This window comes from Sipha flava, unplaced genomic scaffold, assembly GCF_003268045.1.
Source record: "Sipha flava isolate LNK unplaced genomic scaffold, YSA_version1 48_pilon_pilon, whole genome shotgun sequence".
Classification (NCBI taxonomy): domain Eukaryota; kingdom Metazoa; phylum Arthropoda; class Insecta; order Hemiptera; family Aphididae; genus Sipha; species Sipha flava.
In genome coordinates, this window is record NW_020273306.1 from 326533 (window position 1) to 349137 (window position 22605).

The window sequence follows — 22605 nt, forward strand, 5'->3', positions numbered from 1 at the left end:
AACAAGTCTTGCATTAAATGAGTCATATTGACTCCAATTACATGAAAGTTAATCTTTAATTATTATAGTAGTGGCCAACCTAGTTTCTTTATAAATTTTTTAATTTAATTTATGTAATTGTAAAATTATAGTTAATAATAGTTAAGTAAAACACTAGTTAATATGCAATAAAATTATGTTGCGTCCCACAAGTTTTTAACATTTTAATCGAACAAAAGATATTGCAAGGTGGGTTTACGAATAGTGTGGACGCAATAACGCAACATTTGAAGACATAGTCATGCTTCAAAAAAAATGATTTTTTGGACCAATCAAATTTATTAAGTACCAAAATATAAAAATTATAAATTATTATTATAAAATAGTACAAATAGTATTCAAAATCGGTTGGTGACAGACATTCTAATAGCTATTATATTGTCCACTAATTTCTTGACATATTAAATAAGTTAACAGTTATTTTCCATATGCTTGTTATTTATTTTGTATCAGGTCCGTCATCACCTTTATTTTTATATTTACAAATTAATATATATATAAATGCTGTAGCACTAATTGTAAATTATTTATACTTAAAATAGATAAAATAAATAGTTTGGTATAATCAAAACTAATAAAATATGTAATACCACTACAGAAGACTAAGGTCAAGTGAAGGTACACTGCACAACATAGTAACATTATAACAATCACACATCATATTGGTCTCATAAAATGTAACAGTTCAGATTAATAATAAAGCATAGGGTTGTGAATGTGTATGTGCTAAAGGATGAGTTTTTTTTATAATAATAATAATATTTTCAATCAAACCGATTTATTTAACACATTTAAGATTAAATATTAAAATCAGACACATTAAATTTTTATATATTATAATATATATAGTATAAAACAAATTATACTTAAATACGAAAGCAATTAATTAAATTAATGCACAAGTCTATCCAAAAGTGTTTTAAAATATAATAATTCAATAATTGTTTGTTGCATTTATGACAATGCTGGTATAAAATTATTAAGAGACCTGTATAATAAATATTTGAGTATAATTTTTTTTTTTTTTTTTGGTTTTCAAATTATCATGACTAATACGTTTAAAAAAAAAAAAAAAAAAAATTATAATAATAAAAACAAAATACACAAGTGTAGGAATACAACAAAAGATGCTACCAGGGAAAGAAGAATTCACAAGAAGATTCAGTCTTTTCTTGTTCTGCGCTTTCTCGGAGAGGATGGCACTTGATCTTCACTAACTTGATCAGCCTCTGCATCAACCTTAATAATAATATACACAGTAATATTTTAATATTTTCAATTTATTTAAATCATAAATTTTATGTTTTATATTATAAAACAATAATATTTTAAAAAAGTACTTACATTTTCTTCCTCGTCATCAGCACTTTTACCATCAACTTCTTCATCTTTAGTATCTGCTGTTGGTTCTTCATCAGAAGCTTCTTCTACATCTGGTACTGGTTCATCAGTTTTTTTTCTTGATTCATCTACAGGTTTTTCCTGTTAGCAATAACAAAAACAATGTATACAAAAATAAAATATATGATTATAAAGTAATAATAGAAATTGTGGAATAAAAATTACTTTAGATGAGGTGCAGCAGGATATAACTACAAGTACAACAGTTACAGCAATAACAACTACATATACAGCCCATAACCATGGGTTTTCATTGGTGTATCTAATTACAGCTCCAAATACACTTTCCTGATAAAAATATACAAATGTAAAATCCAATAATAAAAAAAAGATACAACAATAGGAATGTATACATAAACAAAAACTATATTATAAATGCAATAAAATGAATACAAAATCGAATACTTCAAAGATAATAAGGTACAGCCAATCATTATTTGGTTACTACCTTAAAATATCTTTGTGTCAAATATGATAAATAAATTATCACAGGTATAGAACAATAAATTATATAGCATAACCATAATCCTGGTTTATAATTCAGATTCTTGAGAACTTTGCCCCAAAGTGTACCCTATAATTATGCAGATATATATTTATTCTTTTTACCATCGATATGAATTTAAAGTACAAGATATTATAAATTAGTTTAAAAAAAAAATAAATATATATATTTATATATTTTACCGATTCGTGTGATAAATTTTTCTTTTTCAATGACCATGTATTTTCTGACCATTTTTCAGCATGTGATTCATCATCAGTTATTATAATATTATCAAAATAAATTTTATCTGAAATAGACCATAATTCAAAACCAACAGCACCCTATAAAAAATAAAATTCTAAATAAATATGGGAAATAATAACATAGAATTTATAAATTTTGTAATCAATATGTAGAAACACGAAGAGTAAAAAAAGTATAAAATGTTCTAAAACAAAAACAAATGATAAAAAACCATAATTTCAGTATCATTAAAGGTAATTAATAATAATATTTACAATTTTAGAACATGGTTAAGTCCCATGAACATATTTTAATATTTAAAAAATATATTAGTGATCAGCTGAAAAACTAAATGAACAAAATTATTTTGCATTAATTGTATAAAACAATAAGCACATAAAAATAGTACTTTAGGCAATTTCATAAAAAATAAAATATTGAAAAACCTTTTAGAATACATAGCATTGTCAGTAGAAAATAAAATATAAATTACAAGTAAAACAAATTAATAATTTTAAGGCATTAAAACATTGACATATTCATTTTCCATTTAAGTTATTGTATAGATTAATAGCAACAAAAAAAGTACACAGAGAAATCTCTATTTGATACATTTCTGAAAAACAGAAACCTTAATTTAGTATACCATTTGAATAATGGAAAATTTCAAATAAGTCACATATCTATTTAGATTTCAAAGTGAAATAAATAATATTACAAATACTTACAATAGGTGAAGACTTAAGTGGAGTTTTATCATAATAGTAATCAGGATTGTGTATGAGCCGAGGAGTCCATTTGCCACGATAGTTTGGATTGTCTATTAATGGCTGCTTCCATTTGCCTTTGTACTTGGGATTTTTCATTAATGGTCTAGACCAAGGTCCACATCCTGAACGATCTTCACATTTTGGATTATTAATCAAAGGCGGTTCCCATTCTCCATCCATATCATTATCCCTAAATTTAAATTTATTATTATATATTAAAATATTATGAGGAGTATTACCAATATTACCAATCGGTAGGTTTAACTGCTGCTGAATCAGGTACATGAGTAGGTTCATTTTCTAACCAATCTTCTGGCATCGAAGAAGATTCATCGGGTATATTTTCAGGTTCACTTTCATCCCAATCTTCTGGTTTAACAGCATTCTCATCAGGGATTTTTGCTCTTTCATCCCAATCTTCAGGCTTTACATCATTTTTATCAACTATTTCTTTTGGTGGATTTATTGGTGGACTAAAATCATCATCAGATAATAAATCCCCTTCATATTGCAACTATGAATAAAAAAAAAAATAAAAAAAAAAATTCTATAATAATAAATAATACAGATAAACGTGAATAACTTACTTCTTGGTCTAGGAAAAATGAATAAGAATTGTCAGGTTTAATGACTAAAGTAAACAAATGAGGCTGATGATCACTGAATATTGTTTCTTCGGTTTTTAATTTCAAACAATGTTTTTCAGTGATTGAATTGTTCTTTGGATTTTTATGTCTTATAATAAAATGTACTTTGGAAGTTGGTCCACATTTATCTGGACCAAACATAATAGAATATGGAGTTTTATCGTTGAACTGAGTTAAATCATTAATAGCAGGACCTTCAGTAAGCAATTTCAAATACGCTCCGCCACAAGTATGAGGCTTTTGGAATGCTACTTCATACTGAATTACTAAAGTTTTTTCACTGTCAAACTTAAATGGCTTATCGAGTTTGGAAGAAATAGCAGCATGACGACTTTCTGATACTAAAACTAGACCTTTATCTCTTTTTAGTGGGAATCTTTCTAATTCTTCAATACTCCATTTACCTAATAACATAAACTATTATTGTACTATAATTTGTAAGAATTAAATTAATCAGTATATTAAAAAAATATAAAATTTTTTGGACTTCTTATTACAAGCCACCAAAAATAAAAAGATATAAAAACTTAGAGCGGTGGTTAAATTATAACATATTAACATACAACAAATAAATAATAAAAATAAACTAAAATCGTAACTAAATAATATTGAACAACCCATAAAGAAAGGAAATAAGTTATTCATAATATTTATTTTATCAAAATATTTTTTATTCTTACATTTTATAACTTACACGGTAAAAATCTAAATATGAATGTAAATAATAAATATATATGAATTCACAATAGAAAAAAAAATGTTAGTTTTGATGAATGAATCATAAGAAATAATAATAATTAATTTTTTTTATACATACATATTCTAGTTCAACCTTTATTTTAGATTCTGAGGCAAGCAAGGAATTTATTATGTAAAATAATTAGTTAAAACTTATCAGCATCAAAGCTAATTTAATTCCTCATTAAATAAATTTGAATATGAAATAAAAATAGATTATTTTGCAATTTTTAAGTCATTTTTCAAATATTAATAAAAAAAAAAACCGAAAATGATGTTACAATTATATTGATTGTAAATATTTTAATGAATAAAATAAATAACTTTTTTATATAACTAGAAATTTTAATTCAAGTTATGTCTATATATAATTTTAATAATTTGAATATAGTTTTAAATGTTAGCATAATTTTTAGACTAGGATATTTTCTGAAAATTACAAAATATATTAATTAATTTAGAGGTTCCTAACCAGGGAACCACGAGATAAAATTTAGGGTGCCGCAAAAATATTTGAAATATATATTTATTTTTAAACGCCTTCATGAAAAATATAGCTCTGTGAGTAATAAAACAGACTATACTTTACTTTATGTCTATAGTATAAAACCTATAGTATAATTAATTAGGTATATACATTATAATTTAACGAATTCATTATTAACACATAATTTTTACATAGTAATACTGCGATGTTCAATCTATTTTAATTTTCATACTGGCTCGATTGCTATCTATTTGATGTGAACTGCTTTAAAGTTATTTACGGTGAAATACTTGTGACTTATCTTTATTGTTTAATAATGCTAAATAAAACCAAAGTTACAAAATATAAATATAAATATACAATATATTAGTATTGCATATTCAGTATAAACTATAGAATATAGGGCATAGGCTATAGGGTGCCTCCAAATTTTTAAAAAATAATAAAGGGTGCTATGAGTCAAAAAAGGTTGGGAACCTCTGAATTGAAACAATATTTTATTATTATTTATAAGTAGTAATAGAATTTTGTATTTAAAATGTTTAAAATCATAATTGTTAAAATGCATTTTAATATTCTGAATTATTCTTTTATTTTTTAATATTTATAATTAAATGTATGCTCTACTCTAGAATTATTTAAGATGAAATGTTCGTATAAATATTTTAAAGAAATGTAGATATTTGAAAAACCTAACAAAATAAGTTAAAGACTAAATAATTATCAGGTTATCGATATAGAAACTAAGCTTTTACTACACTCTATTACTAATTAATGATAACAATTTAACAAATAACAATATTTTAATTAAGATTAATTTACATTATAAATGATATTCAATAAATGATGATGCTCAATAGTTTTACTATTTAAACGATTTAGATGATAACACTAAAACTTAATTGATTTTAAATGCAACAAATTCTAACTATGAGAATTTGAAAAGTAAAAGAAATATGGTAAAATACAGAAATCCTTTATCAAATAAACATTATTTTTACATTCTATTAAAATCAAAGTATGAGTTATTAATAATTAATTGTTTTAATATTTAGTTTAAATACATACAATGATCAGGAAAATATTCAAGTCTATGACGTTTCTATAAAAGCATAACACTTCAAACTAAAATTTAACATGACAAAAATAAATAAAATCTTTATAGAAAATCGGAAACATATAGGTATTAAAATTTAAATAATATATAATAAAAGTACACAAAGAAAATATACATAGTATTTTTTGATGAATTATTCAGAATTTAGAATGATTATTAAAAATAAGCATTTTCATATATTTATTGTATAATTGCTCTAAATTGACGTAAGTATAAAATCCATAGAAAATTTTAATAAAATATTTAATATGAAATTATTTTTTTTTATCCATTTAAGAATCATAATTATGAAATAACGATTATTTTATTTTAAAATAAGTAATTAAAAAAAAAAATCTTATTATCAAATAATTCAAATTATAAAATATATTGAGTATAAATCTATATAAATAGTTTTTAAAATGTCACTAATTTACTACCAATAACATATTTACTCTTATGTAAAAATGCTAATATAAATATATATTTATATTAATCTTTTAGGTGTGGGCATAGAAAAAAATGTATTAAATTATTCATTGTAACAAATGAGTTACTATGAATCATTTACCATCATACTGAGACAATTCTTCATCGACATCCGGTTTTTTTGAATTAGATATGATCCATTTTTTACCCAACAACGAAGAATCGTCAAAATGTTCAGCCAAGTACACGCCTACTTTACTTGGTGATGGGCTGATATAAGGCACTGTTTCAACAGTCACGTCACTCTATTGATAGGCAAATAAAGCACAGGTATATAAATAAAGAAAAATTATATAATTTCTAAGAGAAATTGTAGCTCACCGCTCCTTGGTCTTCACCAAATGCTAAATGTAACAGTAACACTGCCGTGTACACCAGTAGTTTAATTTTTGCCATTGATATCTGCTCTGAGATATAAGATATATAATATATAGATATATATCATAAAAGTAACAAGACTGCAATTTCTTCAGTTGTACTTACCTAGGGTTGAAAACATGCACCAGAATTACAACTGTATGGCCAATATTCCACTAGTATTCTATAATAAACTTAAATGATAATGAGAAAATCTACGTAATACCACGATCCAGTATTTAATAATCTGCAGAGGTTTCGGCAGCAGAAAATGACAAGACAGAAATAATATTAATTCAGTGGACCGGCGTATTAACAGTGTTAGTAACCACCGGATTTGCGATTATAATAATTTATATTTTTGATCGACATTTTTTCATGACTGACATTTTACCGGTTTTACGGTATATACTTGTTCCCAATTGATCTCTGAAATAATTTAACGTTTGATATTTAATTATTAATTAATTAGAGAAGCAAACAATAAAAATAATAATTTAAAAAAAAAATGGTTATGATTTGTTTATTTTATAATTTTTATGTGGTTGTCGATGTTGTCAGCACTGTTTTTGTGACAACATAGGCGTTCCATTAACACACCACGGTTCGGCTGTTTGTCTTTTACGTTTAAACACCATTAAGTACGAATACTATGAATTACGATCATTGCTAAATTAGCCGATTACCGTACGAATAAATAAATTAAGTAAATGACATTTTGTCGTTGTAAACCGATGTAGCCGTTGAATATATTTCTTCCGATACCAGTTGACAGTTGCACGAGACCGCACTATGACGGCAAGCACGGACACATCTGCTGTGCCTTCTACTAAAGTGATTCAGGTAACAAACATCGCTCCACAGGCAACTAAGGATCAAATGCAAACGTTATTTGGATGTATTGGCAAGATCGAAGACATCAGATTGTATCCACAAATACGCGATGTGTCTGTTCCCGTTCAGTCTCGTATATGTTACGTCAAATATTTTGACTCCCTATGCGTGGCTGTTGCACAACATCTAACAAACACAGTATTCATTGATCGTGCTTTGATTGTCACCCCATATCAGTCTTCAGTTGGTGACATACCCGACGAATATAGAGCACTGGACATTGCCAATCAAGCTAATATTGTACCTGGATTATACCCCTCTGATCCCAAGTTGCCAGCTCATGTTGTTAACCAAATTGAAGGTATCCCTCCCAATCAAGTTATTGCAACTAATGATCCAGTTTTGGCATCCAATGGCTTGCCACCATACCCACAGCTGCCAATCACCTATGATGCTAGAAGAATTGAGGAAATTAGGCGTACCTTAGTAGCTATTAATGTGGATGAAAATGTGACTGATGATGAATTAATAAATTTTTTTCAAAAAGCTGGTGATGTCAAATATATCAGGTGGTGCAGTAGAGAAAATGACATCACTCGTTATGCTCTTGTTGAATATTCTGATCAAGCTAGTATTATATCTGGATTAAAACTTAATGGAGTACAATTAGGTTCTCGTGCAGTCCAAGTAACACATGCTACTCAAGCAATTGCTAAACCAATGGCTAAAAGTAATGAAGCAGCTCAAAGAGAAATTGAAGAAGCCATGACACGAGTTAAAGAAGCCCAAAGTTTAATTTCTGCAGCCATTGATCCAGTCATTGGTATTTTATCTAAAGACAAAAAGCATAGTCATTCTCATCGTCGTTCACGATCTAGATCACATGGCCGAAGTCGTCGTAGATCATCATCTAGGTCACGTAGAGGACATTCACGTTCTCGAAGAAGACGATCAAGATCACGTTCTAGACGTCGTTCTAGGTCAAGGAAAAGATATAGGAGTAGGGATAGACGTTCTAGAGATAGAAAAAGATCACGATCCAGGAAAAAATCAAGATCTAGGGACAGAAAACGTAAAACGTCTAGAGATAAACGAAGATCAAGGTCTAAATCTAGACGTCGCTCAAGATCCAGAAGTCATAAAAAAGATAAAAAATATTCTTCTAAAAGAAAAGAAGAAAAATCTGATAAACGTAAAGATAAAGATAAAAAAAAAGATAATACTCCATCTATAATACCTGAAGTTGAAAAAAAAAATAAATCTGCTACACCTGATAAAGAAAAATCTAGGTCAGCTACTCCACCAAGAAGTAATTCTAGAAGTCCAAGATCATCTAGTAAATCACCTAGAAGAAGTAGTTCGTCTGGTAGAGGAAAAACTTCTGAACCAATAAAGAGCCGTTCGTCTAGTCATATTAGACGAACGTTGTCTCCAAAAAGATCTAGAACAAGAACTCCGGCTCATAAACGTGTTAGCAGGTCACCTCGTAGAAGTCGAACACCTAAAAAACGTAGTAGGAAATCAAATTCATCACCAAGACGTACAAGAAAACATAGTGCTAGTCGTCATAAATCACGAACACCCACTGAAAAAAGACACAGGCGGACACGTTCACCCATACGAAGATCTCCATCCCCAAGATCACCTCCCGCTAGAAGAGTCACTAGAACACCGCCATCTAGAAGTCCACAATCTCCTGCTAGATCTGTATCCAGATCACCAGTTAGAAGTAAGAGAAGTACTTCTGACAGTAGAAAAAGAAGTGAGTCAGCGAGCAGAAAAAGGAGTTTGTCAGTAGACAGAAGTAGAAGAAGTATGTCAATTGATCATAAATCACGATCCGAAAGTAAAAGTAGAAGCCATACACCAGGATCAGCTAGAAGTAGATCGCCTGAATCTGCATCACCACCAGCTACTAGACGAAGCACTTCTTATACTCCATAAATTTAAAAAAAAAATTTCTTTTTCAATTATCATTCTGTACTTGTAAACATGTATACAATGTATTTTGATTATTTAATTACATTAACCTTAAATCATGATTGATGCTTTAATTTACCATACAGTATATATATATATATATATATAGAGGTACCTGTATACATTATGTATTTATATATCTAAATAATCGATTGGTATTTAATTTCTTATTATTATTCCAAAAAAAGTTTTAAATCCAATTGGCTAGTATTCTATACATTTTTGTATTGTGCAACCTTAGCTGTTCAATTATATTACTAGTTTAAACAATTTAATTTAAGTTTCATTAACCCAATTCATTTGTTGAGATTTTTGTGTATTCACTAGCTTTATTGTACTGTATGATCATTATTTCATTAATAATTCTTCTACCAAATTGTACTGAAATTTGAATTGTGAAATATTGGAAGATTTTGAAGTACACAAAGTAAAATTTTCAAATTTTAGCTTTTAGTGCATGTATTTTGAATTATCAATAGGTCCGAAATCCAAAATGTAAAGAATAACATTTATTTCAAATTTGAACAAGTAAAAACAATAATGCAATATGTTAAATTCAATGATATGTAAAAATTAAAAAAAAATTCTTGAGAATATAGATAGAATTGAACCCATAGCCCGGGAAAATATCCACTCGGTTATGTGCTTAAAAATTATTGTAATTAATAATCATAGAAAACTTAAAAAAAAAAAAACCACAAATTCAAAAATGTTATAACTCAAAAACTAATGTTTTGCACCATTGTTATTAAAACATGAAATAAATTTTACCAAAAAAAAAAAGATCAAAAATTCTTGGTATAGTTAAAGTAAATTTATGCCTTCAACTGCATCATAAAATTTTTTATGTAGTTTTATTTTTTCTGCATAAACTTATGATGTTTTATCATAGAACTAATGACTTTATTTCTAATTAATTGAATGTATGATACCAAATTAATTTATAAATTCAAAATATTAACTCTAAACAAAAAAGATTATTTCATAAAGTCTTCATACCAGTATTATTCAAATTCAACTATAATTGAAAAAATAACAAGCAATTATCTATTCATTTATTACACATCTTCAAAAAATGGTATTTCATGTATAAATTTGGTATCATCAATATTGCTCATGTTAAATTAACTTAAAATAAATAATTATAATTATTATTTATTAATTATTAACTAGATACATATTGTATAAAATTAACATAAAAATTACAATTATAATGTTAAACTTCAGTTTGATTTAGAGCAATTTCTAAAGCATTATTCACTTTTTTAATTATTATGTTAATAGCTTCGAAAAAAATTGAACTTGGTTCCATTGCTCCAATTGATTCAATTGTAACTAAAAATAAATAAAAACAGTATATAATTAATGATTACAAATAAATATAAATGATAGTAGTTCATATCAACAAACTGATATAATTCTTATACTATTTTATATATAATACATTTAATTCTACAAAATATAAATTTATTTATTTAATAATTATGAATTCATTTTTATTTTTAAGTTTTTCAACGGTGTTAAGACAACTTTAAAATTCATTTTTATTTAAATAAATTTTATACATTTACTATAATCTTCAAATATATATTTTATATATATAAAAATCCCATATTTGACTGTTTGTCCTCAATAGACTCCCAAAATACTCAACAGATTTTGATTGTATTCCATGAGTGAATGAGTTATATTGTCTAAACTATATTATTGGATTATTTATTTATTTCATATTTATTTGTTGTGTATACAGTAAATGACAATCATGAAATATTATTTGAGCTCCCCAACTATAACTTATAGCACTTGTCGGACAGGGCCACGGTCACTGAGACTACAAATAATAGGTGTTTTGCATGCTATGTTAGTATCTAACATTGCATTCATTTGGTCTGGTAGTTGTATACGTTTCACTTTTGGTGTTACACCCTCTTAATGACCTCAATAATTTTTTATTGCAAATTAAATATTTATTACAGGATAAAAAGTTGTAATTATCAATAACTGTAATTGATATTCTGTATGTACTTTAATATAGATTTCACAGTTATCGCATATTTTTCAATTTCTGTACCTACATTTTATATATACATTTAACTACTACATAGTTAATTTACTTCAAATATTAAAACCAATGAAAAAATATAAACATTTTATCTCCCCCCCCCCCTCCTATACTGTTTAATTACATTTAGATATTCAAGAAAATAATTATGTACAATTATTGACCAATAAAAATAATAAAGGAGTTAAAATATAATGAACTTCATAATAGAATATATTGAATTAAGTACAAAATCGGATCTCATATGGGTTTTATTCAATGACCTAGGATTTAGTTAAATCGTCTTTTTGCTGTTTAGAACAATTTAAAAATTATTGTTATTTTACTAGTTTACTTACATATAAAATGATCAGGAATTTTGGATAGTAAAATTTTATTGTCAAATTGTTTATATCGAAAAACGTTTCTAGAACTGTTCTCTTTTCGACAATCTTCAACATGTGCAACAAGAACTCCTGAAAATAATCATTAAATAATTTTAAAAGAAAATTTAAATTGAAAATAAGTATTCAACATATTCAACAATAACATACCTTTATAAGATTTCAATCCAATAACACCTTTAGGAAAGCATGATTGTAGTAATAATGCATCATTTCCTTTTATGTCATCAAGTAATTTAATATTTGGCATCATTCTGTACCAAGCTGTGCCTAAAATTTGCAAAACACAAAAAAAAAAAAAGTGTGTAACTATCCAAATTTTTGATTAGGTAATATCAGTTTTTTCTCTAAAAATACTACAGTGAAACATAAACTAGATACTTAAAGATACTAGATACTATAAAGTTATAATAATAGTGTTGACTGTGATTATTAAATTAATTAAATTAAAGGTTATTTGCTAATATGAAATTTATTTTATTGAAAAAATTGATAAATACATCTCACTAATGTTATGGTTTATTTTTTTAGATAATTTAGGTATGAATGATAAACATTTTGTTATAATATCTTAATTAAACATTTGGAAGATTTTCTTTGATAAGATTTCAATTATTTATTTTTTAATTGTTGAGTTACATTTTTATTAAAAAATATTTCACATAATTAACACTTACAAACACTTTGAAATTTGGCATGGTCTTTTGGTATTCCTTTGACTGCATACATTTTAAGCTCAATTTCTTGTCCTGGTCTTAATTTGGCAATTAGAATATCATCATTGATCATGCCAACACTTTTTTCCGTAAAAATATCTTTTTGATTACCCAAAGGAGACCATTTTATATGTTTTGAGTAAACTATGAATGTAAGTTGTTCATCATTAATATAAATTAAAATATTACTTAAAAACAAAATCATACCTGGAAAACTTATATATTGTTTATGTGCTAATGCGTCTAAATCTTTTTTTGTACATTTAATTTTCATGTCATAAACTAGACTGTCATGTTCATTAGGTTCAGAATTTTCTGAAAAAATATTAAAACTTTTATACTATACAACTATATTAATTAAATATAATTCTAGAATTTAATTTAAACTTACCATCTTCTTTCATTTTAAACTGTCTAGGATCGGCTTTTAATGGAATTAAGCCCAATCTATGAGCAAGTATTTCATCAAGCACATAAGAAGTATTCTGATATATATGAACTTTTTCAATTGCCATACTGGGCACCTAAAAATAACATAAAACAGTTTCATGCAGTTATTTATTTTAAATCAAAAGTCTCATAATTAGGAATCTTTAAGAAATCATAAGATTTTCTGAGATGCTGAAATTTGTTTTTTTATTGGAAAATAGTAAAAAAATAAAATGTTAATGAAAATACCAAGCAAGACAGCAATATTATTCAATCTATCTAAGGCATAGGACACATGAACTGGACATACAACTGAAATTCAACACATCTTAATTTTTTCATCAAGTATAGAACTATTTTCTTTTTTCATTCAATCTCTCGTTTTATAACCTAAATTTAGTAAAAATAATTTCTTCCTCCTCAAACAAATTATCTCTTAACAATTCTTCTCTTAACACTACATACAACTAAGACCATTTACAATATACTTCACTTTTTCTTTTTTGTACTTTTTGAATCTAGCAATATAAAATTTTCTTGGCTTTAATAATCTTTTGCAACTTTACTTTTAATGTCTATTCCATTCTCTCTTTATTTTCCACTATTCTTATTATTTTAATAATTTCCTTTTCCAATCAACTAGATTTATTTTTTTAATTAATTTTGTCTATTAACTATATATAATTAATTACAAAAAAAAGACATATTTTATATAAAATTACCAACCTCAGATATGATAACTCTTCTTAAACTATTAGCTAAAGCTACATCAACACCTATGAGATCAAACTCCATATCAGTTTCTGAAAGATTGATTATGTTTACCTTGAAATTCTATAAAATAATATTTAAAGTTTAGATTATTTATGTATATAATACGGTATTCAGACAATTGACATCCAGAGGTTTTGTCGATATCGGACTTTCTGCACCCAATATTTTAAGAACACGAACAATTGACACCGAGCGATTGCAATAACTGCGAGTAGGTACCTACTACTATTGATTAAATAAACATTTATATATTTAATCAATGCTACTACCTAGTCTATAGCTATTAGTTGCCTGTACTTTGTAGTCTGTAGGTTTAATTTAAAAGTTATTCATTCAATATGAACTCAGATTTAAGAGATGAAATTGAAATAATTAATAATAAATTAATTATTAAAAATCACATTTATATTTTTCAAAAATAAATGGTTGATAGACTTTATAAATAATGAAAAGCTTAAAAATATGTGTAAAACTTCTTGCTTCAACACAAATACTGAAATTATTAGTTTTTTAAAAAACATATCATATGATCATATGAAATTAAACATTAAATTTGAATATAATTTATAATGTAAATATAAAATGTATTTATATATGTAATATGATTATTAATTATTATACTGTATTTTATTATATGCATTTATATTCGGTGTCAAATGTCCTAAATTCATATAATACTATGTATATACAGAATTAGATTACTCACTTTTACAAATTCATCATAGTTATAAGGTTTAACCTCGTTGCCTAAAGTCTACAAAAAATATAATCAAAAATTAAATTTCATAGGTCAATATAAATACAATATAAATTGCAGTATTTCATAACTAAATAACAAAATATTAAGACTCACCCTTTCAATGGAATACTTATTCATAATTATTGGATTATTCATTTTTAATCGAATAATACAATAAACATAAGTGTACACTATGTATAAATTATAATTTAACTCTAATCACGATCTACCGGTTCATTGGAACTTATTCAAACCATGCGTCAAGAACAGAACGTTGTTATCATTATGAATAGTATTATTTATTATGACCACGAACATATAACTAATAAGGACTGGTCACTTGATAAGCAATGTGAATTCTTCCTGTCACATCATTAAATAAAATCGCCACTGAGCGCTAGTAGTAGGTTCGCCCTTTCGTTTTGATTATAAAGCCAATGCGAATTGACTAAAAAATATAAAATATTCAAAGTTAAGAACCAGTCACTTTTTCAACTTAAAGTCACTTATTTTTAGTGTTGTTACCAAAAGTAATTATTTATATATTAAAGCACTTAAAGTCAATTTTTAAAATTATTATTACCTATTTAATATAATTATTATTATTAACAACCAGCTGCAGCTAACTTGCAAACAAATGTTTGACAGAATTGAGTGAATTGTGATTACTGATTATTTGAATACTTAAAGGAGTATAATATGTCAGTTATGTTATAACTATTAGTTGTTTATGGAAAGATCTCTGTTTTTCCTTTTTTCAACCGTATACTTATATAATTTTATTTCATTCATTTATGTTCCAAATGATTTACTTAACATGAGCATGTTTCTTCACTATATTTTATTTTTTTAAATGTTTATGGAAGTTATAGAAAGATCTCTGTAATGTAACATTATTTTTGTGTGATTTTCTATGGTAGTATTGGTTAAAATAATTTATAGTCAACGAGAAAAACTAAAAGACTGCCACTGGTCAAAATAATTAAGTATTTCAAGTACCTAGGTATATTGTTATATATTGTATTATTGCTTTAAAGTTAAATTAAAAGTGCAAGATTTCTATTTAATCAATTAGTCACTATTTTCAGAATACAATTTCAACAATACAGAAATTATTATATTTATAATTTATATAATACAGAATTTATAACAAATATTTTAGTGGATAATATAGGCACATAGGTGGGGTTCTCTAAAGAATAGATGGTATTTCAGTAACACATTTGCTTTATTGACTAGTCACGATAAAGCATCAAATGTTTCATTAATTTTTAACAAAATTCTTCTGTTGTAGAAGAATCTTTCAGTTGAGAGCAATATGGACGATAGAACTTCAAGGCCTTTGCCATTGAATTACTAAGAACCTATATCATAAATAATATTAATAATAATAAGTATAAATAATAGTATAGTCTTGAGCTCCCTAGTCAAGAGTATAAACAACGAGGTTACCTGTACAGCCAACCTAACTCTCATTTTGGCTGAACTATTCAGAGTCAAATGGGAAGCTGAAATTTTTGGACAAACTCTTAATTCTCCATTATTCAGCTTATCTTGATCATAAACAATTTGAAAATGGTTCCATTTAATTAATGGTTCATTTTGAGAAATCTAATATATAGTACATAATATATGATTTATTATAATATATATATATAAACATAACTATATATTGTTAAAGTATTTCAATAACCTTAAGTTCTTTCTTATTATAAAGTCTATTCCTGATGTTCTTAAATAAATGAGGTGTATCTGAGAAGATAAAAATTTTTCGATTGGAATCAATTGGGTGTTCAAACCAATTTTTCACTTCATTATATTTTCCACTTTTGCCCATTTCAGTCCAAAATTTCTGGTTTGGTGCAGCTCCATCGCATACTATTCCATGTATGAAAGCTCCAGCATTCTTAAGCAGAGTTATTGCTTTTAGTATCAATTGAGCGATGACCAAACCTTTTGTTGGACCTTTTGATACAAATACCGCAACTGGTTGTTCATAATTATCAGCTAGGGGCACAAACATAAACACAAGTCCATGCTTAGCCTTGTCATTAAATGATTTTCCACTATCACCATCTTCACCAAAATCAATGAGTCCTATAAAATTTTAAAATATGAATGCAAAAAATAAAAACATAAACACTTAATATAAAAACTAAATTTATTTTCATGTACCAGTATAGGTAAGGTTTTTAGAATTTACAGATACGCTTTCGCGGGTAGACATTTCATCAAAAATTAAAATTCTGTGACGCTTCAAAGTATCCTTCTGAGCAAGGTGAAGAGCAAATAGTTCCAAAAACTTAGGATCAAAACCACATTTAGTGTCAACACATGAAAGGTGTCCGAAAATAATACAAGTATTATAGAATATAAAAATAAAAAATTGAAACCATAGACCCGATAAGAAAGTTTCGGATTTGAATTAATTACCTTCGTATTGTTCTTACACAAGGAAGTGGTAAAATGTCATTATTTAATAAAAATGTATATCCACAAGGAGACTGTATGTGGAACAACATACATAATAAACTCCAATTTCCAGAGTATCTTAGACCTTTTTTATTTTTAACATTTGAAGCAGAAATAATTTTGGTTTAGGAAATACGCTGATTAAATGGTACATTTTTGTCTAATCTATATTCAAGGTTTATTGAAGAGAGTGCTGACATTTTGTCGTGTAGATAAGAAATATAATTTTTTAGTTTTTTGTTCAGTGTTTCAGCTCAAATTTTCTTCTGCCTGACTAATTTATACTTCATTTGTAATCGTTTTATTTGTGATTGTTTTCTTCGACTAAGGGTAGTATTAATTCTTTCAGAAGTTGTTTTGGTATTTTTGGATTTAAACTTCGCATAGAACATGTACAGTACTGGCATATATCTTTTTCTTCTAAAATAAATTTGCACATAACGTGTCGAAGATTTCCAACTGGATCAATATAAGAGTTTTGGGACTTCATTTTGTGTGTTAGGTTTGTTGTTATCAAAACATTCAATGTATTCAGGCAGATCTATAATTTCATTTGATGGATTTAAAGTATCAACAGTTATTAATTTCCTTTTTATTGGACTGTTTCGTAGTGTAGGTGCTTTTCTTAGTTTCAGTTGTTTAGTCAGATATTTTGGACAGTTTGGAAAAATACAAGGGACTGCTTCTTTGTGTAGTCTAGGTATTTTATACAATCCCTACAACAAACAAAAATGTAAGATAATGAATAGGGTCTTCAGCTACTAAAAAATGTCTATATATATATGTGCGTGTGTGTAGCAGTGGCGCAACCAGGGGTGGACTCCAGGTCTGGACCCCCCCTCCTCTTGGCATGTATAATAGTAAATTAATATCATATTTTAGATATATATATATATATTATAAATTAAGATGATTTATTTTGTCAGACACCCTCATGAAAATTTCCTGATTGCGCTACTGGTGTGTAGTAAAAACTTTCCATAATGTCACGTCCTGCATAGTCACACAATAAAATACAACACGGGGAGAGTCGCGTCCTGTGTATTCACACAATAAGACAATAACCGGGGATGAGATTATTGTACTCATGTGGTTATTACACTAGAGATTATAATAAGAAATTAGAATATCGAAATCACAAGCGTGGACAAATGAAAGGGTTCACATAAACGTTCTTATGGGAAATTAAAATAAATAGCTAATCAAAAACCACATCCTGGGCATTTGTCAATAATTATGTCACGGTCCGGAGATAACGCACACACACACACTCATAATTAATAGGAAATTATCTTATTTTATTATCGTTCTCATTTACGCACACACACTTGAGATTTACACACACACATACAGATACCAGATATAAAACGGACCCGGAAACAAGGGCAAATCAGACGAGTTTTGGCTATGCTGCACTGAACACCTTCACGTCAGTGTATGTTATGGTCTGAACTTAGAAATATTTCTATCATTTTTATAAGTTACAATTGTTAGGACTTAGATAATTTCTACCAAGAATATTTACAAAATTGTAGTTAAGATAATTTTACGAGTTAAATAAATTTAATTATTTTAAAAAAGTCTTAATTATTCCTGACTACACTTCCAATCAAGCGTTGACTGAAACGTTGAACTGAATTAACGGATCAAACGGTTGGCACGTAACAATAAATATTATATATTAAAAAAGTTTTTAGTAGTTGGTCTTTGTTACAAGCTGTACCACCATTACCATAATCTTGTAATACATAACTATTATAACTAACTGTTATGAAAAAATAATTCAATCAATAACTGAATCCCATTTCTAAATTTATTCATAAAAATAAAATATATTAAGATACTTATTAATTATTCATCTCAGTAAGGACTTTGCCACTAGTATCAGTCATAATTTTTTTCCTTATTATGTCAGCTTCTCGAAAATGCAACTCACAAACTACTTGTTTGGGTTTTATTATAAAATCCTTTCTGGGTATAGCTTTTGTCCATTGGGCAAGTCTAGTATCATCTTTAGGGACCGTAAAAAAATGATATTTGTCAACGTAAGAATCATATCCCGATGTGCATGCAGGAACAATACACCGATGCTCAGGCATGTTGATTGTTGGGTAAAGACGTAAAGTGGTATAGCAATAAAAAGAAAAAAACACGTGAGAAGTAAACAATGAACCTGAAAATCTAAAATAATAAAAATTTAAAACATTAAATTATTGAACAATGAATTAGTCGCATATATAATTGTCTATGATCGGTCCGATCATAGACAATTATATATATGCATTCTATTCCCGTGGTTTGTGAGTCGTATTTCCATTGATATTTGAGAGCTCGTTAGGCGAACGCACAACTAGCGCTTCAGCGGTCATTATTGTTGTCAGGCAACACTTAGAAGACTATCTATCCACAGAGTATATTAAGTCTATCTGTCTCTCTTCTAAGACCATGGTAAATGGTAACGTCACCAACATCCAAGATAACTCTCATATTATGATAAAGATAAACGTACAATTGATATCATACCCAATCAATAATCATCATTGAATAATTTACTTATCATATTCACAGTTTTATGTGTCTATGATCGTATTGTTCTGAAAGGAGTGAACTATTGACTAGTGATTACTGGGTATTGAGTAGTGAATATTGAATGCTGAGTACTAACTGACTGCTTCTATATTATTGTAAGTTGTAATTTTAATTGCCATAATAATGTTTAAAAACATTTTCTCAAAGAAAACTTGCTCTTGACTAATTAAAACCATTAAATATTTGTATATACATTTCTTTAAATAGGTAATATTATTCTAGTGAAACATAATGACGAAAGTTTCTTTTTCAACATTGGCGTATTGTAAGATGGTCGCACATGCTGCCAAATATCCTCACTGTGAGGTAAATGGCCTGTTAATCGCTGATACACTTAATAAAGGTGATAAGTTGGTAATTGTTGATACTGTTCCATTATTCCATCAATGTCTCCATGTTTCACCGATGTCTGAGATTGCTTTGATGCAAATTGATCAATCAGCTAGTACATGCAACATGTACATTGCTGGTTACTATTTAGCCAATGAGACATTAGACGATTTAAGGTAAACGTATAAGTTTTAATATTCTCATTGATTATGTTAGTGGTAAAATAATTAACTTCCTTTTCTTTTTCTCCCAACCATTTGGCCACATAATAATTTATAAAATCTACAATAACTTAGGTAATTAGTTAAGAATTTCTTCAATGAATGTATGTACTAAAAAGTGGTATGAATATAAATAAGCTTGAAATATTAACATTGATTTCTTTACAATTTTTAAATCAACAAAAAATAATAATAAAACATTTATTTTAATTTTTTATTCCTAAAGTTTGTATTTTGGTACCCAAATCATACAAATTTGATTAAATTAAAAAAATATATATTTTCCCTATATTCATAAACAAGCAGTATACTTATTATACTTATTTTAGTTATTCAGTTTCATCACTATCCAATTTTAGCTTATAAATATGTAATATTATATATAATTATGATTATAGTTATGATAAACCCGCTCATAAAATTATGGACAAGATAGCTGAACATGAGACAGATGTCTGTATGGTTGTGGTTAGTTTATTAAAAAAAAAAATAAAATATTTTTTTCATGATAGATATTTAAATTACATTTTTTAGATCAACAATCGACTTATGGAATTAAATCAAAAAGAAAGTGCTTTAATAGTACACACACAAGATGATGGAAAATGGAAAAGTTTAAACAACTCCAAGTATGATAAGTGATATGAAAATTTTAAAATAAAATGTTTAAACTAATTATTTTTTTATATTAACTATTTAGTATCCAAATAGAAAATGTTACTTTAGCTGCGGCATCTGCTGTATTACAACAACAGTTATACAATAATTTGATAGATTTTGACAATCATTTGGATAATTTATCATTAGATTGGCTTAATACAGAATTTTCCAATTGGGTGGAAAAAACATCTGGACACGACACTGGACGAAGATTGGTGATTAATAAATCAGTTTCTTGACAATTGGATTGGGATGAAGGGATGAAACAAATAAAATTCTGATATATTTATTTTTGATTGAGTATTTAGAAATTTAATTTTATCGTTAATCTATGATAATTAGTGTTCAATTGATTGTTTATTATTTAAAATGGAAATTATACAAATTTTACTGTCTTAAAATCTTCTAATTATAGAATAATATTTTAACAATTATTTCAATTACAAATTTATTTATTAATTTAATTATCTATGTAAGTAAATTACTATACAATTTTTGGAATATTTTTTTTTTATTTTTCTAAAAATTGTGTTTTGATTAAGCTGCTTGTAATTTTTTTTATTATTTAATATGGGATTATAAAATAATTTGTTTATTACAATTTATCTATATAATTTTTTATTATATTTATTTTAAAATGTTATAGTTAGTATAAATGTATTGCACATAGTTACATATTTGAAATAATATAATTTATGTTCTTTTCAGTATTAGAAGATATCATATTTATGATCTAACTTATCAACCATAAAATATTAAATTATTATTTCTTCACATTATTACTTAACATGTGATCCTAATTCCAACTACAAACGTATATTTTTTAACAATGCATATAATATAGTAACCAGTATAAAAGAGTACAACATTGGTACTAAAACATTTCATGTATGCAATTTATCAGCTTTATAAGAACTATATGTAATATTAATAATTCTTATTAAGGAAATAATATTTAAATTTGGTATTAATATATTATATATTAAAGTTATTTTTAATTAAATACTTTTTACAATACGTAGACTATTAAAAATTATATGAAAAATTTTGCATTCATGTATAATGAATGAAGAATCATGTTTTAAGTAAATCAGTAAAAAATCTTTTGATATAAAAGTAAGATATGGGAAAAATAAATTCTATGCTAATGAAAACTGGTGCAGATCATTAGTTTTGTAGTTACTGCAATTAAAATTTTATTTAAATAGCCTATATTTATTCTGTTTGAGCCTGAAATAGGCAGGTGATTTATTTGTGCAGTTCTCGCGATTTGTGGAATCTGGGATATGATTGCATAACATTAAATAATTTAAATATTATATATTCAAATGCAAAGTTATGTTCTCGATTTTTAAGGAATCTTGGTATTACTTTCACAAGTGAGATATTTTATACATTTTAAAAATATCTGCCTCACCGCTCGTTCGATCCACGAGCCGCCACTGGTATGATTAGGGACGTTGCGATACTACAGATACCATGGTTTTGATACTTTACTCATATCGATAAAAAAAAGTATTGCCATTGAATCATTTATCGCCATATCGGTTCAAAAGTACTCGAATGGCATCGAACAATATTTCTTTCGAGTCAAATAGTTTGTGTGTGGTGGGGAATTTCACAAATTACACAATATGATTATATATAGATAAATAGTGTAAC

The 22605-nt window shown here is 26.6% G+C and overlaps 5 protein-coding genes across 8 annotated transcripts; 2 read left to right on the forward strand and 3 right to left on the reverse strand.

The window, feature by feature from the left end:
• Positions 1-1107: 1107 nt before the first annotated feature.
• On the reverse strand, positions 1108-7040 carry LOC112690036 (calnexin). Of its 2 annotated transcripts, none has more exons than XM_025563927.1 (10): positions 6881-7040; positions 6719-6799; positions 6480-6642; positions 3528-3991; positions 3189-3454; positions 2899-3130; positions 2128-2268; positions 1606-1728; positions 1384-1521; positions 1108-1278 (listed from the first exon to the last, which is right to left on the reverse strand). In XM_025563927.1, exons 2-10 carry the CDS (start codon positions 6791-6793, stop codon positions 1201-1203), a joined length of 1680 nt encoding a protein of 559 aa, XP_025419712.1. In that variant the 5' UTR covers positions 6794-6799; positions 6881-7040; the 3' UTR covers positions 1108-1200. The 2 variants fall into 2 exon arrangements, with proteins under 2 accessions (XP_025419712.1, XP_025419711.1); XM_025563926.1 differs by having other exon boundaries at positions 6719-6804.
• Positions 7041-7350: 310 nt separating this feature from the next.
• Positions 7351-9679, forward strand: LOC112690035 (serine/arginine-rich splicing factor 11). Its single transcript, XM_025563925.1, has one exon. It carries the CDS (start codon positions 7547-7549, stop codon positions 9530-9532), a length of 1986 nt encoding a protein of 661 aa, XP_025419710.1. The 5' UTR covers positions 7351-7546; the 3' UTR covers positions 9533-9679.
• A 1082-nt stretch (positions 9680-10761) lies between these two features.
• LOC112690038 (DNA-directed RNA polymerases I and III subunit RPAC1) lies at positions 10762-15024 on the reverse strand. Of its 2 annotated transcripts, XM_025563929.1 has the most exons (9): positions 14786-15020; positions 14639-14686; positions 13885-13992; positions 13121-13253; positions 12937-13044; positions 12691-12873; positions 12164-12283; positions 11969-12085; positions 10763-10903 (listed from the first exon to the last, which is right to left on the reverse strand). In XM_025563929.1, exons 1-9 carry the CDS (start codon positions 14825-14827, stop codon positions 10785-10787), a joined length of 978 nt encoding a protein of 325 aa, XP_025419714.1. In that variant the 5' UTR covers positions 14828-15020; the 3' UTR covers positions 10763-10784. The 2 variants fall into 2 exon arrangements, with proteins under 2 accessions (XP_025419713.1, XP_025419714.1); XM_025563928.1 differs by having other exon boundaries at positions 10762-10903; positions 12691-13044; positions 14786-15024.
• Positions 15025-18955: 3931 nt separating this feature from the next.
• Positions 18956-19264, reverse strand: LOC112690074. Its single transcript, XM_025563989.1, has one exon. It carries the CDS (start codon positions 19240-19242, stop codon positions 18991-18993), a length of 252 nt encoding a protein of 83 aa, XP_025419774.1. The 5' UTR covers positions 19243-19264; the 3' UTR covers positions 18956-18990.
• A 326-nt stretch (positions 19265-19590) lies between these two features.
• On the forward strand, positions 19591-21349 carry LOC112690073 (ER membrane protein complex subunit 8/9 homolog). Of its 2 annotated transcripts, none has more exons than XM_025563986.1 (5): positions 19591-19827; positions 19955-20238; positions 20682-20751; positions 20818-20912; positions 20984-21182. In XM_025563986.1, exons 2-5 carry the CDS (start codon positions 19964-19966, stop codon positions 21180-21182), a joined length of 639 nt encoding a protein of 212 aa, XP_025419771.1. In that variant the 5' UTR covers positions 19591-19827; positions 19955-19963. The 2 variants fall into 2 exon arrangements, with proteins under 2 accessions (XP_025419771.1, XP_025419772.1); XM_025563987.1 differs by having other exon boundaries at positions 19597-19827; positions 19940-20238; positions 20984-21349.
• Positions 21350-22605: the final 1256 nt, after the last annotated feature.

Bases quoted from the DNA above. Each gene is read 5' to 3' on its own strand.
- LOC112690036 (XM_025563926.1), bottom strand. The intron at 3,992-6,479 runs GTAAATGATTCA...TTATGTTATTAG, and splicing joins AGAATTGTCTCAGTATGATG to GTAAATGGAGTATTGAAGAA. The intron at 1,279-1,383 runs GTAAGTACTTTT...ATTATTATTAAG, and splicing joins CTGATGACGAGGAAGAAAAT to GTTGATGCAGAGGCTGATCA.
- LOC112690074 (XM_025563989.1), bottom strand. From the start codon at position 19,242: ATGCCTGAGCATCGGTGTATTGTTCCTGCATGCACATCGGGATATGAT.
- LOC112690038 (XM_025563928.1), bottom strand. From the start codon at position 14,827: ATGAATAATCCAATAATTATGAATAAGTATTCCATTGAAAGG. The intron at 13,045-13,120 runs GTAAGTTTAAAT...ATATTTTTTCAG, and splicing joins GTTTAAAATGAAAGAAGATG to AAAATTCTGAACCTAATGAA. The intron at 10,904-11,968 runs GTAAGTAAACTA...ATTTATTTTTAG, and splicing joins AATTCCTGATCATTTTATAT to TTACAATTGAATCAATTGGA.
- LOC112690035 (XM_025563925.1), top strand. From the start codon at position 7,547: ATGACGGCAAGCACGGACACATCTGCTGTGCCTTCTACTAAAGTGATT.
- LOC112690073 (XM_025563986.1), top strand. From the start codon at position 19,964: ATGACGAAAGTTTCTTTTTCAACATTGGCGTATTGTAAGATGGTCGCA. The intron at 20,239-20,681 runs GTAAACGTATAA...TTATGATTATAG, and splicing joins GAGACATTAGACGATTTAAG to TTATGATAAACCCGCTCATA. The intron at 20,913-20,983 runs GTATGATAAGTG...TTAACTATTTAG, and splicing joins AAAAGTTTAAACAACTCCAA to TATCCAAATAGAAAATGTTA.